This window comes from Ranitomeya imitator, chromosome 10 (assembly GCF_032444005.1).
Source record: "Ranitomeya imitator isolate aRanImi1 chromosome 10, aRanImi1.pri, whole genome shotgun sequence".
Taxonomy (NCBI): Eukaryota; Metazoa; Chordata; class Amphibia; order Anura; family Dendrobatidae; genus Ranitomeya; species Ranitomeya imitator.
The window spans coordinates 48,310,432-48,329,917 of NC_091291.1; the positions used below are offsets into that span (position 1 = coordinate 48,310,432).

Genomic DNA, 19,486 nt, shown 5'->3' on the forward strand with positions numbered 1-19,486 from the left:
AGAAGACTCCATGACAGTAAATACAAAGGGTTCACATCTAGATGCAAACCATTCATCAATACCAAAAATAGACAGGCCAGAGTTAAATTTGCAGAAAAACACCTCAAGAAGCCAGCTCAGTTCTGGAAAAGTATTCTATGGACAGATGAGACAAAGATCAACCTGTACCAGAATGATGGGAAGAAAAAAGTTTGGAGAAGAAAGGGAACGGCACATGATCCAAGGCACACCACAACCTCTGTAAAACATGGTGGAGGCAACGTGATGGCATGGGCATGCATGGCTTTCAATGGCACTGGGTCACTTGTGTTTATTGATGACATAAGAGCAGACAAGAGTAGCCGGATGAATTCTGAAGTGTACCGGGATATACTTTCAGCCCAGATTCAGCCAAATGCTGCAAAGTTGATTGGACGGCGCTTCATAGTACAGATGGACAATGACCCCAAGCATACAGCCAAAGCTACCCAGGAGTTCATGAGTGCCAAAAAGTGGAACATTCTGCAATGGCCAAGTCAATCTCCAGATCTAAACCCAATTGAGCATGCATTTCACTTGCTCAAATCCAGACTTAAGACGCAAAGACCCACAAACAAGCAAGACCTGAAGGCTGCGGCTGTAAAGGCCTGGCAAAGCATTAAGAAGGAGGAAACCCAGCGTTTGGTGATGTCCATGGGTTCCAGACTTAAGGCAGTGATTGCCTCCAAAGGATTTGCAACAAAATATTGAAAATAAAAATATTTTGTTTGGGTTATGTTTATTTGTCCAATTACTTTTGACCTCCTAAAATGTGGAGTGTTTGTAAAGAGATGTGTACAATTCCTACATTTTCTATCAGATATTTTTGTTCAACCCTTCAAATTAAACGTTACAATCTGCACTTGAATTCTGTTGTAGAGGTTTCATTTCAAATCCAATGTGGTGGCATGCAGAGCCCAACTCGCGAAAATTGTGTCACTGTCCAAATATTTCTGGCCCTAACTGTATATATACACATAGCACACATGTAAGCAGGTTGCACGGATGCAGTGACGGACATGAGGGAGAGCAAGGGTTAAGAAGTTTAACAGTTTAATCGAACAGAGTAGTTAACTCCTCGCAGGGAGATAAATGGTTAAAAGAGGAAATTAAATGAGCAACAAATGCAAAGTAGCAATAGTCCAGTTATCCTTTATGCTCCTCCACCGCAGAAGATCCCGCAGGGGTTGTAGCACCGGCAATGGCCAGGAAGATGTCCACAAACGGGGTCCTTTAAACGATGATCCATCTCCTGGCGGCAGCGGTCGGTCTCCGGTACCTTCCACTGAGTCCTTAGTCCATAAACTTGTGCAGCCAAATCCAACAAGGCAGCGGCACTTCCAGAGTCAAATGTGGCCTGGCGTACGGCAACTGGCAGAGAAGGTTGCAAGCATATGTCCGGAGCTTGGTTTTCTCTCCTCTGCACGTGCGCGGTACTCACGGTTGCTGAGTCTTACTGCTCCGCTTGTGATGATGGGAGCCGACAAATATGGCTTGACGCAGCGCCAGTGCTTGGGGGATGGAGCACGCTGCTCACCCTGCTGCGTGCTGCTGCTTCGTGCCCAAACTGACTGTTGCCGTGGCGCTACAGGCTCGCCACGCCCCGTGCTTCCGGGTAACCCGGTCAGTCTGGTTCATTATTCTTTCCCTGGGACGCAGCCTCGACAGTTCCGAACCTGGCGCAGTACAGGTACCCACGGCCCAGTTTTCCTCCTTACACTCCCCCTCTCTTTTAGCTCACCATTCTATGGGCGTGAGTTCTTGCAGTAAGTGTTGGCATTCCTTCATCTCTTGCACATTCCGCTGCCATAGAAATTGGTCTCGTTAATAATTATTGAGAGGTATTCCAGCTGTCGATCATTCTGTGCAATGTAAGTCAGGTTGAGTAGTCGAGAAGGGGTCATGCGGAAATTATCTGGATATTACAAGGATATTAACTGCTTCACCCCTGGGATTTTTTTCATTTTTTGCTCCTCCCCCTTCTTCTTAGAGCCATAACTTTTATTTTTCTGTCCACAAATCCATATGAGGGGTTGTATTTTGCACGACAAGTTCTATTTTTGAATAATTACGACATCAATAATTTTACCACATAATGTATTTAAAATTGCAAAAAAAAGTGCAATTTCACAATTGGTTTTTGAATTTTTTTTATTTAAAAAGTTCACTAGATCATTATGAGTATGAGTTGTCGCCATTTTCCGAGAACCTTAGTGGTTTCATTTTTCAGGATCTGGGGCTGGTTGAGGGCTTGTTTTTTTTGCGTCTTGAGCTGAAGTTTTCACTGATAAGATCTTGGGGCAGATGCAAAATATTTTTATTTCTTCTTACTGGATTTTATTGTAATGCTGCGATGGTCCCAAAAAAATGCAATTCTGGCGTTTTGAATTTTGTTCTCGTTAAGCTGTTTACCGTTCAGATGGATTTACTTTAGATTTTGATAGATCGGACTTTTACGAATGATACATTGATACTATTAGCTGCATTATGTGTGCACAATTGACAACTGACTCTTTCATGGCCAACACGTGGATTTCATTATGATCACTCCACAAACTCCTTTTGCACATACAGGCTCTTTGCTTTAAGATCCTTTCCTACCCTTGCTTTGTGCCTTTTATCCTGAAACTTTAGAATGTGCTCTTATGGTAGACATATGGGCATAGCATTTAATTTTGTACTTCACTTTAAAACAAAAAACAATAAAACATACATACAAATAAATTATATGGGTTCCTGCATGTTTTGGGGGTTTCCCTTTTCTGAAGAATTTTTTATTGCAATACCAAGACTCTCAATATCTTATAATATGATACCCTGATTATATTTATCAAAAAACACATACATCTTACCATCATTGTATTATTTTTAATGAGGAAAATATGGGTGATTTGATTTTTTTTTTAAATGTAAACTTTATTTCTTGCTTTTTACTTTATTTTTTGTCCCCTTAGGGGACTTAAACTTTCAATCATTTGATCAGCTAATGCTGCTATATATACTTTGCATGATCGTAAGATACCTTGTTGCAATACAATGTATGTCTTATCAGAGCAGTACGCTTCTTTCTTCACTTATGAGCCACCTCACCCTCTTCTCGCCTCAACATTAACTGTGAAAATCTGATAAAATGTGCATAGGTCGAAACAGGATGGACTGCCATTACACTGAGGGATCAGATTATGTCTTCCTATTAAATTCTATGGAGATGGGAAAGGGAGAAAAGAGAAATGCAGTGGGAGACAAGGCAGAGGCACAGGCACACATATACCCATAGTGCTCCTTGTAGTTCTATCTCACTCCAGAGCTGGATTCACAGCTTCTCTGCATAGTACTGCTTTATAATGTCCTCCATGCTGCAGCATCTAAACTTTTGTAACATAGAGACAGGAGACCAGGAATCACTCATGTCTGTGTGTACTGCGTATAGGAGACAGCATAGCAGCTAGTCATCATCCAGTAGCTTAGAGAAAACTGAAACGTATACAGTCATGGCCAAAAGTATTGACACCCCTGCAATTCTGTCAGTTTCTTCCTGAAAATGAATGCAAACACAAATTATTTGGTATTATTATCTTCATTTAATTTGTCTTAAATGAAAAAACACAAAAGAGAATGAAGCAAAAAGCAAAACATTGATCATTTCACACAAAACTCCAAAAATGGGCCAGACAAAAGTATTGGCACCCTCAGCCTAATACTTGGTTGCACAACCTTTAGCCAAAATAACTGCGACCAACTGCTTCCGGTAACCATCAATGAGTTCAAATGATATTTGAAGGGTGCCTTCTCCAAACTGCCATTTTTAGATCTCTCCACAAGTGTTCTATGGGATTCAGGTCTGGACTCATTGCTGGCCACCTTAGAAGTCTCCAGTGCTTTCTCTCAAACCATTTTCTAGTGCTTTTTGAAGTGTGTTTTGGGTCATTGTCCTGCTGGAAGACCCATGACCTCTGAGGGAGACCCAGCTTTCTCACACTGGGCCCTACATTATACTGCAAAATTTGTTGGTAGTCTTCAGACTTCATAATGCCATGCACACGGTCAAGCAGTCCAGTGCCAGAGGCAGCAAAGCAGCCCCAAAGCATCAGGGAACCTCCGCCATGTTTGACTGTAGGGACTGTGTTCTTTTCTTTGAATGCCTCTTTTTTTCTCCTGTAAACTCTATGTTGATGCCTTTGCCCAAAAAGCTCTACTTTTGTCTCATCTGACCAGAGAACATTCTTCCAAAACGTTTTAGGCTTTTTCAGGTAAGTTTTGGCAAACTCCAGCCTGGCTTTTTTTATGCCTCGGGGTAAGAAGTGGGGTCTTCCTGGGTCTCCTACCATACAGTCCCTTTTCATTCAGATGCCGACGGATAGTATGGGTTGACACTGTTGTACCCTTGGACTGCAGGGCAGCTTGAACTTGTTTAGATGTTAGTCGAGGTTCTTTATCCAACATCCGCACAATCTTGCGTTGAAATCTCTTGTCAATTTTTCTTTTCTGTCCACATCTAGGGAGGTTAGCCACAGTGCCATGGGCTTTAAACTTCTTGATGACACTGTGCATGGTAGACACAGGAACATTCAGGTCTTTGGAGATGGACTTGTAGCCTTGAGATTGCTCATGCTTCCTCACAATTTGGTTTCTCAAGTCCTCAGACAGTTCTTTGGCCTTCTTTCTTTTCTCCATGCTCAATGTGGTACACACAAGGACACAGGAAAGAGGTTGAGTCAACTTTAATCCATGTCAACTGGCTGCAAGTGTGATTTAGTTATTGCCAACACCTGTTTGGTGGCACAGGTAAGTTACAGGTGCTGTTAATTACACAAATTAGAGAAGCATCACATGATTTTTCAAACAGTGCCAATACTTTTGTCCACCCTCTTTTTTATGTTTGGTGTGAAATTGTATCCAATTTGGCTTTAGGACAATTCTTTTTGTGTTTTTTTCATTTAAGAAAATTAAATGAAGATAATAATACCAAAGAATTTGTGTTTGCAATCATTTTCAGGAAGAAACTGAGTATTATCTGACAGAATTGCAGAGGTGTCAATACTTTTGGCCATGACTGTAGATTGGGCCAAAATTGGAGAATATGTGAAAAATGCAGGATGTAAGACAGATAATGATCAAAACTACACAACAACTTATTCCAAAAAGTCACATGAAAAGAAGATTTAACTTTAGGTCTTTTGCCCCCCTAAGGGTACCGTCACACTATACGATTTACCTACGATCACGACCAGCGATACGACCTGGCCGTGATCGTAGGTAAATCGTAGTGTGGTCGCTGGGGAGCTGTCACACAGACAGCTCTCCAGCGACCAACGATGCCAAGGTCCCCGGGTAACCAGGGTAAACATCGGGTTACTAAGCGCAGGACCGCGCTTAGTAACCCGATGTTTACCCTGGTTACAAGCTTAAAACTAAAAAAAAACAAACAGCACATACTTACATTCTGGTGTCCGTCAGGTCCCTTGCCGTCTGCTTCCCGCACTCACTGACTGCCGGCCGTAAAGTGAAAGTGAAAGCACAGCCGCTGTGCTCTGCTTTCACTTTACGGCCGGCAGTCACAGTGCGGGAAGCAGACGGCAAGGGACCTGACGGACACCAGAATGTAAGTATGTGCTGTTTGTTTTTTTTTAGTTTTACGCTTGTAACCAGGGTAAACATCGGGTTACTAAGCGCGGCCCTGCGCTTAGTAACCCGATGTTTACCCTGGTTACAAGCGAACGCATCGCTAGATCGGTGTCACACACACCGATCTAGCGATGACAGCGGGAGATCCAGCGATGAAAGAAAGTTCTAAACGATCTGCTACGACGTACGATTCTCAGCAGGATCCCTGATCGCTGCTCGTGTCAGACACAGCGATATCGTAACGATATCGCTCGAACGTCACGAATCGTACCGTCGTAGCGATCGAAATGGTATAGTGTGACGGTACCCTTAGTTATATCTGAATATTGTATTTATAATATAACACTTTTGGGTGTGGACCCTCTGCCCCACCCGCTGGGCTTACCCTGAAGATGCATGACTAACTGTATACCGGGTCTTTACTAGAGTCTCTGATGGTGAGGATAAGCTGGGCTGCCCGTTGACACCAGGCCCCAATCCAGGACAATCCCCAGGTCTGCAGAAGGTAACGGACGGTCAGAAGCAAGATACAAATAGCAAAACGAATGTGTAGTCAGAAGGTTAAAGGTCAAGACAGGCAGCACGGGTTCTCAAAATAAATCAGGAGTGCGGGGGGGGGGGGGGAAAGAAGTCAAGCCCTTCATCAGCGCAAAGCAGTAGGCCTTATTTGGCTGAGTGAGAGGCCTGTGATAGGGGGAAGGTTTCTCCTTGTGAAGAGTGCCAAGCAAGCATAAAGAGACTTATAAGTCATGTGATGCTCCTTTGGTAATTTAAATATGCAAATATCCTCTTCAAAGAGGAAGAGAACTGGAATACTAGCGCTACTGATTGATCTACTGGGATAGCAATAATGAAAGTCAATAAAAAATGATAGAACACATAGACAAAAATCAGACATGTCAGTGGGGCTTTATGATGAGTTATGCCTCTGTATACTGTATATAACTAATGCAAATATATATCCCTTGGAAATAAACAATGAAGGATCCCATACAACAATAGCAAAAATAAATGTGAAACATTGATCCCGAAGATATATACATTTTTATTGCATCATTTAAAAGTTGTTGCTTTTTGCTGAAACTGAAATACTGATTTAATATTTATACGTCGGTAAAGGTTTGCAAGTATAATGCAGTATGTTGTCTTTCTGCAGGCTGCGAGATGAATGTACACAAGCGTTGTGTTCAGAGTGTACCTAGCCTCTGCGGGGTCGACCATACTGAACGTCGTGGCCGGATGCACATCAGGGTGGAATCAATTAACGATGAAGAGTTTCAAGTAACAGGTGTGTGAGACATTGTACACCCATGCCTACATGTACATTTAAATATGTATATATATATATTTTTATTTACTGTATTTATTTATTTTTCTTTCTACTATGAATAGTTCTATTGCTGCCCTTTTAGTATCACTTTTTAGTTCTTTTTATAGAGTGGCATGAAGTGCTCATAACTTGAGAGTGAATCCTTTAATCTGGATGGCCACCCTAGCATATATTTATATATTATATATATATATTTGTACTAGATGGTGGCCCGATTCTAATGCATCGGTTATTATAGAATATGCATGTCCACGTAGTATATTGCCCAGTCACGTAGTATATTGCCCAGCCACGTAGTATATTGCCCAGCCACGTAGTATATTGCCCAGCCACGTAGTATATTGCCCAGCCACGTAGTATATTGCCCAGCTACGTAGTATATTGCCCAGTCACGTAGTATATTGCCCAGCTACGTAGTATATTGCCCAGTCACATAGTATATTGCCCAGCCACATAGTATATTGCCCAGCCACGTAGTATATTGCACAGTCACGTAGTATATTGCCCAGCTACGTAGTATATTGCCCAGCCACTTAGTATATTGCCCAGCCACGTAGTATATTGCACAGCCACGTAGTACATTGCCCAGCCACGTAGTATTTTGCCCAGCCATGTAGTATATTGCACAGCCACGTAGTATATTGCCCAGTCACGTAGTATATTGCCCAGCTACGTAGTATATTGCCCAGTCATGTAGTATATTGCCCAGCCACTTAGTATATTGCCCAGCCACATAGTATATTGCCCAGTCACGTAGTATATTGCCCAGCCACGTAGTATATTGCACAGTCACGTAGTATATTGCCCAGCCACGTAGTATATTGCCCAGCCACGTAGTATATTGCCCAGTCACGTAGTATATTGCCCAGTCACATAGTATATTGCCCAGCCACGTAGTATATTGCCCAGCCACGTAGTATATTGCCCAGCCACGTAGTATATTGCCCAGCCACGTAGTATATTGCCCAGTCACATAGTATATTGTCCAGCCACTTAGTATATTGCCCAGCCACATAGTATATTGCCCAGTCACGTAGTATATTGCCCAGCCACGTAGTATATTGCCCAGTCACATAGTATATTGCCCAGCCACGTAGTATATTGCACAGCCACGTAGTGTATTGCACAGCAACAGAGTATACAGCACAGAGCCACATAGTATACAGACTTAAAATAAAAAATAAACATATACTCACCCTCGGAAAGCCCGTTGAAGTCCTGGCCCTGTGTGCGGTGCACGCGGCAGCTTCCGGTCCCAGGGTTGGTATGGGCACAGGACCTGTGATGACGTCGCGGTCACATGACTGTGACGTCATGGCAGGTCCTTCTCGCATACCATCCTTGCCACTGGAACCTGCCGCTTGCATGAAGCGATCACCGGAGCGTGGAGAGGAGCGGGAAAGGCGGCGGAAGGTGAGTATATAATGATTTTTATTTTTTTATTATTTTTAACATTAGATCTTTTTACTATTGATGCTGCATAGGCAGCATCAATAGTAAAAATTTGGTCTCACAGGGTTAATAGTAACATTAATGGAGTGTGTTACACCGCGGCATAACGCTTTCCATTAGCGCTGCCATTAACCCTGTGTGAGCGCTGACTGGAGGGGATAATGGAGCAGGCACTGACTGCGGGGAGGAAGGAGCGGCCATTTTGGCACCAGACTGTGGCCGTCGCTGATAGGTCATGGCTGTTTTGCCGCAACCAATCAGCGAGTTGGATTTCCGTGACAGACAGAGGCCGCGACCAATGAATATCCAGGACAGACAGACAGACCGAAGTGACCCTTAGACAATTATATACTGTAGTAGATATTTCATTCGCAGAATGAGAAATGGGTATACAAAAAGATAAAGAAGGTGGGGAAAGATGTAGTACAAGTTTTAGAAACAATAATATCAGTATTTAGTGACATTAATGCAAAATAAAGTTGGGACTTTTAAATAATATCCTTTGCATCTACAGTTTACATTCTCACTACATTCTACATACAAGAGTGCCAGATTTTATTTTTATAGAGAGTGATATCCTATCTGGGCACCTTTTGTAAAAACGGAGTGACGTGTATCCATACTCAGTATATGGGGGTATGTGGGGATATTACACTGTGTATGGGAGCCTATGAGGTATCTTACTGTATGTAGGGGGCTATGGGCCATGCTACTGTATATAGGGAACTATTGGGCCATCATGCTGTGAATAGAGTATGTGGGAAATCAAGATATATAATATAATAAGGTTGGCGCAAAGTATAATAGAGATGTTATTGCCGCTGCAAAAGACAGGACACCAACCACCAATGTTGTCCAAAGTAAATACTATGTAAAAAGAAAATTAAAAATTTGTTTTGCGCTGAGCAGAAACAATCTCTATAAGCATTACCACATTCTTATATATCCCCCATGTCCTCTATCATATTTAGAGTACCATATATAAAAATGCCTAATAAATACCTGTTAAAGATCCTAAGTTAATCTTCCACGGTAACAAAAAAGTTGTCCGGGAGAAGCATAGAGTGTCAGAGAAAGAGATTTCTTCAGGAATGTAGTCCCGGCCGGTGACTCACATCCCCCTTTGGTGATATCCCCGCTGGCGGTGCACAGATAGAGCCGGTGTGTGCTCGGTGCACGTTCGGAACCTGTGGCGTTGCAGACGCCGAAACAGGACCTAGCGGGACGTTGGGGATCACGTGCTTGTCCAAGGTAAGGAACGCTGTGTGGACCAATTCCTGTGTGAAGAGAAATCTTGTATACGATTGTGGGAAGAGGAGAAGGAGATCTTGTGAGGATCGAGGTTGCGTGCAGGAAATTACCGGGAGACAAGGTCACAGATGTATGGAGGAGACAGGTTGTGGATGGCTTTGCATGTCACAGAGCAGGAGGTTACAGTAGTCGAGACGGGAGATGATGAGGGCATGGACTAGGGTTTTTGCTGATTCTTGGATTAGGAATGAACGGATTTGTGAAATATTTTTGAGTTAAAGGCAGCAGGAAGTGGAAAATGCTTGGATATGTGGTTTGAAGGAGAGATCAATGTCAAGGATTACCCTGAGGCAGCGAGCTTGTGGGACTGAGGAGTGTGGGCAGCCGTTTACTGTAATGGATAGGTTTGTTGGGGGGGGGTCGCGTGAGATGGGGGAAAGACAATGAATTCTGTTTTGTCCATGTTAAGTTTTAGAAATCTAGTGGAGAAGAAGGATAAAATAGCGGATAGACATTGAGGGATTCTGGTTAGTAGGGTGGTGATATCTGGTCCAGAGATGTAGATCTGTGTATCGTCAGCATAGAGATGATACTGAAAACCGTGAGATTCTATGAGCTGTCCCAGGCCAAAAGTGTAAATGGAGAAGAGCAGGGGCCCTAGACCTGAACCTTGTGGGACTCCGACAGATAGGGGGCGAGGTGAGGAGGTGGTGTGTGAGTGGGAGACGCTGAATATCCAGTCAGTTAGGTATGACGAAATCCAGGATAGGGCCAAGTCTGTGATGCCAAGGGACGAGAGGGTCCGCAGCAACAGAGAATGGTCCACTGTGTCAAAGGCCGAGGACGGGTCCAGGAGGAGGAGGATAGAGTAGTGTCGATTGCTCTTGACGGTTAATAGGTCATTGGTGACCTTAGTTAGGGCAGTTTCAGTGGAGTGGTGTGACCGGAAGCCTGATTGTAAGCGGTTGAAGAGGGAGCAGGAAGATAGATGGGAGGACAGTTCAAGATGGACGTGTTGTTCCAGTAGTTTTGAGGCATAGGGGAGGAGTGATATAGGGCGATAGCTCGATACAGAGGATGGATCAAGAGAGGGCTTTTTGTTATGGATGCCACAGTTCTTCTTTTTGTACCATAGAAAAAAGTGGTCAGTCAGAAACTCTATATACTTTGCGAAGGTCATTTTCTCGCTTTTTGGCTCAATGCATGATTTTGTCACCTCCTTGCTGATGTTGCAGCCTTGTACGGACATGTTGGCAATGTACCAATCATCCACTACTCTATCCATCTGGACCATCCAGGGTTGCATAGCACAGCAAAATTGGTCTCCATGTATGTCTGGGCCCACTGCAACCATTTTTGCTTGTGAGCAAAGTTTAGGAGTGTCCAAATAGCTGGTTTATGCACAACTGCTAGCCTCTAGAGCAGTGTTCCCCAAGTCCGGCCCTCAAGAGCCACCAACAGGTCATGTTTTCAGGATTTCCTTAGTATTCCAATAATTCCATTACCTGTGCAGGTGATGCAATTATCAACTGTGCAATACTAAGGAAATACTGAAAACATGACCTGTTGGTGGCTCTTGAGGACCGGACTTGGGGAACACTGCTCTAGAGGATCCTACACCTTAAGGTTCATGGTACTACCAAGGCATCAGTAGCTTCAAATACCTGTTTTCTGGTTTGCAATGGTATTTTAGCAGCTGCTCTCTTCATCCAATGAATTTGTCTGGCAGAAACCTTCCTCATTATGCCTTTATCTTCACGAACCCATCTGTGCTCATCTGTTCTCTGTATCAGCCACATATCTCTTCAAAGTACAATGATGACGCTTAATTTTTCACTAAATATCAAATGTTTTCATACCTTATCCAAAGCATTGTGTTATTTGACACTTTCCAGCAGCAAAGATCATTTTTCTTTCCTATATTGCTTGAAACCTGTGGCCTGCTTAAAAATATGGTACTTCTTTCTTAAAGGGACACTGTCACCTGAATTTGGAGGGAACAATCTTCAGCCATGGAGGCGGGGTTTTTGGGTGTTTGATTCACCCTTTCCTTACCCGCTGGCTGCATGCTGGCTGCATGCTGGCTGCAATATTGGATTGAAGTTCATTCTCTGTCCTCCGCAATCTTGCCTTGCACAGGCGTGTACTATGGAGGACAGAGAATGAACTTCAATCCAATATTGCAGCCAGCATGCAGCCAGCGGGTAAGGAAAGGGTGAATCAAACACCCAAAAACCCCGCCTCCATGGCTGAAGATTGTTCCCTCCAAATTCAGGTGACAGTGTCCCTTTAAGTAGTTTTCCATAAATTGGACTCACCTGGCAAGCTAATTATCACTAAGCTAATTAAGTGCTTGATATTGGTTTCAATGATCCAAAGAGACCTGAGACACAAACCATCCATGAGTTCATTTGAAAATAAAAAAAATTGATCTTTATGACACATAAATCCAATTTCCATAATAATTTGGAACATCTAAGATCTAGGGATCTACAACAGCACATGAAGTGATATCACCTGCTTATTTACGAAAATAAGCTAGCAAGCGATCAGAGCTGCACCCCCTGATTGGTTTCATCATCACTATCATCATTATCCACCGCTATTCCTTGTCATACTTCGATTACGCCTTCTCCTCCTGTTCCACATAGGAAGATATCACCATTTGTGGAAAACCTATTTTTTCACTCTTTGTTGAAACACAATTACTTCTTTTTTGGAAGGCTCAATAAAAAGATATTGCTCTTTCATTTAGCAAAGAAAAAAGCTCTTGATACTCCCCAAACAGGGATAATTTTTGCACCACCCGTGTGAAACAGCCACAATTTCGTCCATTTGCGCTACTTATATGTTAACACCTGCAAGGCAAGTATCTTTCCCCCAAAAGGATAATGTTTGGACAGTTTTTACAATTTAGGTAGCCTAATAGTCACAGATCATATGCTTCCTTTAGCCAGATGGGTTGATATGAATGCAGTGAGGGATAGAAGCCGCGAGCATGTGCGAGGTATATATAGCGCAAGCGATAATGTCAGTGATTGTAAGCTATGTTATCTCGCCCACAGGGGCGTGATAACATCTAAATGGGCCAACTAGTCTGGGGATATTAACAACCCATCCAACTAGTCAAAGCCCTCATTTTCATGTCATAAACAGACTTTACAACTACATATAGTCATGCGAAAAGAAAAGAGGTGGAGGAGTAAAAGGAGGAGGAGACATGGATATAGGCATGTCATGCCCATCTAAAATCAAGAAAGGCTGGAGTAAAAATCTAAAATCACCCTACCAACACCCAGACATCGCGACAAAAAAATTTAACAAAGAAATATCTTTAGGTAGAATGTCGGCGGGTCCATTCAGAACACTTTCCTTAGAAGACGTAGTGGTATCCCTGTTGGGAGTCGTGCCAAAAAAGGAACCCAATACATTCAGGCTAATCCACCATTTGTCATATCCAAGGGGCAGGTCAGTAAACGACAACATCGACGCGGAACCAAGTACAGTGCTATATACTGTACCTCCTTTGACAAGGCAATTATGTGGGTCAAGAAGTTGGAAAGGGGCACCCTAATGGCCAAAACAGACATTGAGGGGGCGTTCCGGTTACTACCTGTGCCTCCGAATAGTGTCCTCCCATTGGGCTGCTTCTGTGAAGGAGCATACTACATAGATCGCTGTTTGCCCATGGGGTGCTCCATATCCTGCAAACTATTTGAGGCGTTTAGTTGCTTCTTTGAATGGGTTTTCATGGATGTTTCTAAGGGGGCACATATTATCCAATACCTCGACGACTTCTTATGCCTGGGCCCAAAAGATGTGCCACAGTGTGAATACATGCGGTAGTCCACCTGTGAGAAGCAGAGAGCTGGAGGGAGAGTGGACACCCCAGAGCCGAGGGGTTAGATTGAGAAAGGAAGAAGACGGGGTAGCTTGCTTCATGGGTGGGGTGCTCTGCTGAGTAGCAGAAATTACTACTAGGCCCAAAGTATTGCCTGGGCTAGATGCAGTTAAAGATTAGTCATTAGATAAACATGCGGTGTAGCTTGCTTCATGGGTGGAGTACTCTGCTGAGTAGCACAAAATTCTACTAGGTCCAAAAGGATTTCCTGGGCTAGATGCAGTTGAAAATTAGTAGTTAGATAAACAGGCGGTGTAGCTTGGTTCACGGGTGGGGTACTCTGCTGAGTAGCACAAAATGCTACTAGGCCCAAAACGATTTCCTGGGCTAGATGCAGTTAAAGATTATTACTTAAATAAACAGGCAGTGTAGCTTGCTTCATGGGTGGTGTACTCTGCTGAGTAGCAGAAATTGCTACTAGGCCCAAAGTATTGCCTGGGCTAGATGCAGTTAAAAATTATTACTTAGATAAACAGGTGGTGTAGCTTGCTTCATGAGTGGGGTACTCTGCTGAGTAGCACAAAATGCTACAAGGCCCAAAAGGATTTCCTGGGCTAGATGTAGATAAAAATTATTACTTAGATAAACAGGCAGTGTAGCTTGCTTCATGGGTGGTGTACTCTGCTGAGTAGCAGAAATTGCTACTAGGCCCAAAGTATTGCCTGGGCTAGATGCAGTTAAAAATTATTACTTAGATAAACAGGCAGTGTAGCTTGCTTCATGGGTGGTGTACTCTGCTGAGTAGCACAGAATTCTACTAGGCCTCAAAGGATTTCCTGGGCTAGATGCAGTTAAAATATAGTACTTAGGTAAACAGGCAGTGTAGCTTGCTTCATGGATGGGGTACTCTGCTGAGTAGCACAAAATGCTTCTAGGCCCAAAAGGATTTCCTTGGCTAGATGCAGTTAAAAATTAGTACTTAGATAAGCAGGCGGTGTAGCTTCCTTTATGGGTGGGCTACTCTGCTGACTAGCAGACACTGAAGCTTTGGAGCAGACCTCTGAATCCCAGGCCATAGTATGAGTAAACAACTCTGCAGACGACCCCACCCACCTGGAATTGATGATTGCAACGTCATGTAAAACACATCAAGGGGACTCCAAAAAGAGTCTTAATTTTTTCCAAAAATTCAGCCACAGACACCACTTAAGTGGCATCAATTTTGCCAAAGTTTTTTAAATCGGTTGGTGAGGTGATTTTCAAAAATTATCAAGCTTTTAGTCTCCCCAGGATGACACAGGGGTAGAAAAGTCCTTGCGGATCCAGGATTTGTTCATCTTTATGAACGTTAGTCTGTTTACATTGTCACTGAACAGCCGCGTGTGCTTATCTGTCAGCACACCACCAGCAGCGCTGAACACACGTTCAGAGAGAAAAAGATGGCTGCGGGGGAGATCTCCAAGGCGTGAGTGGCAAGCTCAGGCCATTTTTCAAGATTGGAAGCCCAAAATGAGCAAGGGTCCAGTTCCACAGTCATGGCATCGATGTTAACTTGGAGATACACCTGTACCATCCTCTCTAGGCGTTGGCTGTGCATCAGACTTCTTGCCTCCTGTGGCCTTGTAAAGGAAGGTCTAAAAAAAAATCTTGAAACAATTGGAAAAAATTGCTGTTACCACCAGATACAATGTTACTGTTACGGTTTGAGTGATGACTCGATAGTCCCACAGTTGGCAAGTTAGAACTCGGAGATTCACTACGTGCACCACTGGTGTTTTGTGGAAAAGCAGATGTAAGATTCTGTAACAGTCTCTGCTGATACTCCTGCATGCGTGAATCCCTTTCTATGGCAGGAATAATTTTGGAAAGTTTACTTTTGTACCGGGGATCTAAGAGTGTGACAACCCAGTAGTCGGCATTACTTTGGATTCTGACAATCCGAGGGTCATGTTGCAGGTAGTGCAGCAAGAAGGCACTCATGTGTCTCACGCACCCATGAGGACCAAGTCCTTGTTGTCTTGGTGGCAGCGAGGTGAGAATCATGCTTCCTTCCTCTGCCCTCTCCCCCAACCTTGCACAACAGAAATTTAATCAAGGTCTCCCTCATCTGATGAGTCTTCCATGGCCAGCGCCATTTCGTCCTCCACTTCTTCCTCGCCTCCTGCACCTTCCTCAACAGTTTGGCTGCTACCATGCGCCTTCGGTAATCCCTCTCCCCCAATCTCCAATGCCAGCCGGCTTGGTGCCGCCGACCGTCTGGCCTTTGGAGATATTATCTCTTTCGCATACGACTCCTCCTGTTCCTCCTCCTCCTCCTCTTGTTCCACCACCTGACTCCGAATACTGTTTAAGGTGTGCTTCAGCATGTAAATCACCGGAATAGTCATGCTGATAATGGCATCATCAGCACTAAACATCTTCATCGCTATTTCAAAACTGTGCAGAAGGGTGCATAGGTCCCTGATCTGAGACAACTCCTGCAGCGTGATTTGCCCCACCTCTGGATCTCGTTGGCCCAGGCTATACATCATAACATATTGCACCAGGGCTCTTCGGTGCTGCCACAGTCACTGCAACATGTGCAGAGTTGAATTCCACTGTGTGGGCACATCGCATTTCAGCCGGTTAACTGGCAGGCCCAACGACTTCTGTAGAGATGTAAGTCGTTGAGCTGCGGGATGCGAACAGTGGAAGTGAGCACACAGCGACCTTGCCCTCTGCAGAAGCTCATCTAGTCCGGGATAGTTGGATAAAAATAGCTGGACAACCAGGTTCAAAACGTGAGCCATACAAGGCTTGTGTGTGACATTGCCCCGGCAAAGGGCTGCACCCAGGTTTGCAGCATTGTCGCACACGGCCTTCTCTGGCTGCAGGTTGAGTGGAGACAACCATTGATGGAACTCGGTCTCCAGAGCTGACCACAACTCCTCAGCTGTGTGACTCACATTTCCCAGACATTTCAATGTAAACACTGCCTGATGCCGTTGAGCCCTGGTGACAGCATAGTAAGGAGGTTTGAAGGATTCCTTCTGCGCAGTAAGAACGTGGGTGGCATTACCAGACAGGTTTTGGGTGCAGGTGGAGGAGGCAGAAGCAGTGGAGGAACTTCTAGATACAGAAGATCGAAAAGCAACTCATGGGGACAGCAAGACTTGGACAGCAGCCCCTTCTCCTGATGTCACCATAGTTACCCAGTGCACAGTCACCGACATGTAACGCCCCTGTCCATGTCTACTCATCCAAATGTCTGTGGTGAAATGCACCCTGCCACACTCAGTTTTTCTCAAGGAAGCGGTGATGTTGTATGCGACATGCTGGTGTAGAGCAGGCACAGCGTTCTTTGAGAAGTAGTGGCGACTGGGCATCCAGTACTGGGGCACTGCGACGGACATAAGATTTTGAAAATCCTCTGTGTCCACCAGGCAGAAAGGCAGCATTTCTGTAGCCAACAGCTTGCAGATGGTGAAATTCAACCTCTTAGCTTTGTCATGGCTAGGAAGAAATGGTCTTTTAACTTGTCCACATCTGATGGACTGAGGGCTGGCTGCCATGCTTAGACGGGGTTGAGTAGGGTGTCCCTGGCAAACTACTGGTCTGTGAGGAAGGGGCAGGCAGAGATGTTATGTTGCCTTGATCAAAATGTCTCAATGTCAGAGAGCGCTCAACACCAGCAGGTGTTTCCACTTGCAAATGTCCTGACGACCTGCCAATCACCCTGGCTGTTGCGGGTAAAGAGGTGGAAGGTCTGCATCCAAAACCATGTGCGACTGCTGTCCCCACAGTCACAGAGGATGAAGAGGATGCAGATGCACTTGATGGGGCAGACGGTGGTTGACCCGGCCCACTAGGCCGCATTGTAGCACAGTGAGCTTCCCACTGCAACTTATGCCTCATATCCATGTGACGTTTCATGCATGAAGTACTCAAACTAGTCATTTTTTGGCCTCTACTGAGATTTTGGTGACAAATCTTACAGACAACATGAGTTGGGTCTTCCTTTGCTATCTCAAAAAATGCCCAGGCTATGCAAGGCTTAGAGCCCGTGCGACCTGAAGAGCCACCACGACTTCTGCTCAGAGGCACAGTTGGGGTTGAGGATGCAGTTGTTGACATGCTTCCAGTACTCCATCTCTGTCCAGGAAGGCGCAACCTAACCTCGTCGTTAGACTAGTCACTAGCATCCTCCTCCACCTCCTCTGCTCACCTCATAGACTGTCGGACTGTGGGTTGATAGTAAGTGGGGTTTCCAACCTCGTCATCATCGTCCTGTGTGTTCTTACACCCGTCGTCCTCAGAGCCAACCTCTTCCTGCCCTGACCAAAAAGTCAAGTTTTCGTTCCAATCAGGTATCTCAGTCTCATCATCTTCCTGATTGTCTCCACCAACAGGAGTTACAGTTTGGGAACGAGGGTCTACATTTTGCTCAGTACCTTTTTCATCTGGGCCTGGATCCGACTCACAAAGATTCTGGGCATCAGTGCAGATAATTTCCTCATCTGGATTCACAGAAGCTCTGGAGCAGACCTCTGATTCCCAGGCTATAGTATGAGTAAACAGCTCTGCAGACTCAACCATCTGTGTTACCCCATACTCAGACGGGCGGCTGGAGACTTGGGAGCTGTGAGGAAGCAAGTGCGAATAGGGTGACAAATCTGAGGACTGGAGTAGTTGTGATGTTGAAGTTGACATGGAGGAGAGCCCACTTGAACGAGCACTTGATATCCGTTCAAGAACCTGCTGTTTTTGTGCCTCATCTGGAATTTGTAGCGATGTTCATAGCGATGGTCGTCAGTAGTGTTGAGCGATACCGTCCGATACTTGAAAGTATCGGTATCGGATAGTATCGGCCGATACCCGAAAAATATCGGATATCGCCGATACCGATATCCGATACCAATACAAGTCAATGGGACATCAAGTATCGGAATGTATCCTCATGGATCCCAGGGTCTGAAGGAGAGGAAACTCTCCTTCAGGCCCTGGGATCCATATTAAAGTGTAAAATAAAGAATTAAAATAAAAAATATTGTTATATTCACCTCTCCGGCGGCCCCTGGACATCAGCGGGAGGATCCGGCGTCCGGCACGGCTTCTTTCTTCAAAATGCGCGCCTTCAGGACCTGTGGAATGACGTCCCGGCTTCTGATTGGTCGCGTGCCGCCCATGTGACCGCCACGCGACCAATCAGAAGCCGCGACGTCATTCCTCAGCTAAAGTCCTAGAATGAGCGCCTTCTAGGACCTGAGGAATGACGTCGCGGCTTCTGATTGGTCGCGTGGCGGTCACATGGGCGGCACGCGACCAATCAGAAGCCGGGACGTCATTCCACAGGTCCTGAAGGCGCGCATTTTGAAGAAAGAAGCCGTGCCGGACGCCGGATCCTCCCGCTGATGTCCAGGGGCCGCCGGAGAGGTGAATATAACAATATTTTTTATTTTAATTCTTTATTTTACACTTCCGATACCGATACCCGATATCACAAAAATATCGGATCTCGGTATCGGAATTCCGATACCGCAAGTATCGGCCGATACCCGATACTTGCGGTATCGGAATGCTCAACACTAGTCGTCAGAAAGGGATCATATCAGATTGTCCACAAAAAGAAGTAGACATCTTACTTTGGCTGGAAGATGGTCTTTCTTCTGAAGATGTTACTGTTGCTTTACCACCTACCCCATGGACACAACCTTTTTTTCCCTTTCCAACACGCCTATTCTCCTTTCCACCAGCAGCAGGCCTTTTGCCACTCATTTTGGTGCTTAACTAATTGGCAACTCTGTATCTGTAGTTGTTGGCACAAAAAATGATGGATGAAAACCGAGCAGAGCTGAGTGACCAAACTGTGGTACTAGGCCCAAAAGGATTTACTGGGTTAGATGCATAAAAAATTTAGATACACAGGCAGTGTAGTTAGCTTCACAGGCGGGCTACTCCGCTGACGTGCAGACACTGCTACTAGGCCCAAA

The 19,486-nt window shown here is 44.8% G+C and overlaps 1 protein-coding gene across 1 annotated transcript in view; it reads left to right on the top strand.

The window, feature by feature from the left end:
- The window catches only part of PRKCG (protein kinase C gamma), a 741,415-nt gene that overhangs the window by 509,722 nt on the left and 212,207 nt on the right, over positions 1-19,486 (top strand). Inside the window, exon 5 of the mRNA XM_069742550.1 lies at positions 6,800-6,931. Within this exon, the coding sequence (XP_069598651.1) occupies positions 6,800-6,931 (132 nt within the window). The remainder of the gene's footprint in view (positions 1-6,799; positions 6,932-19,486) is intronic.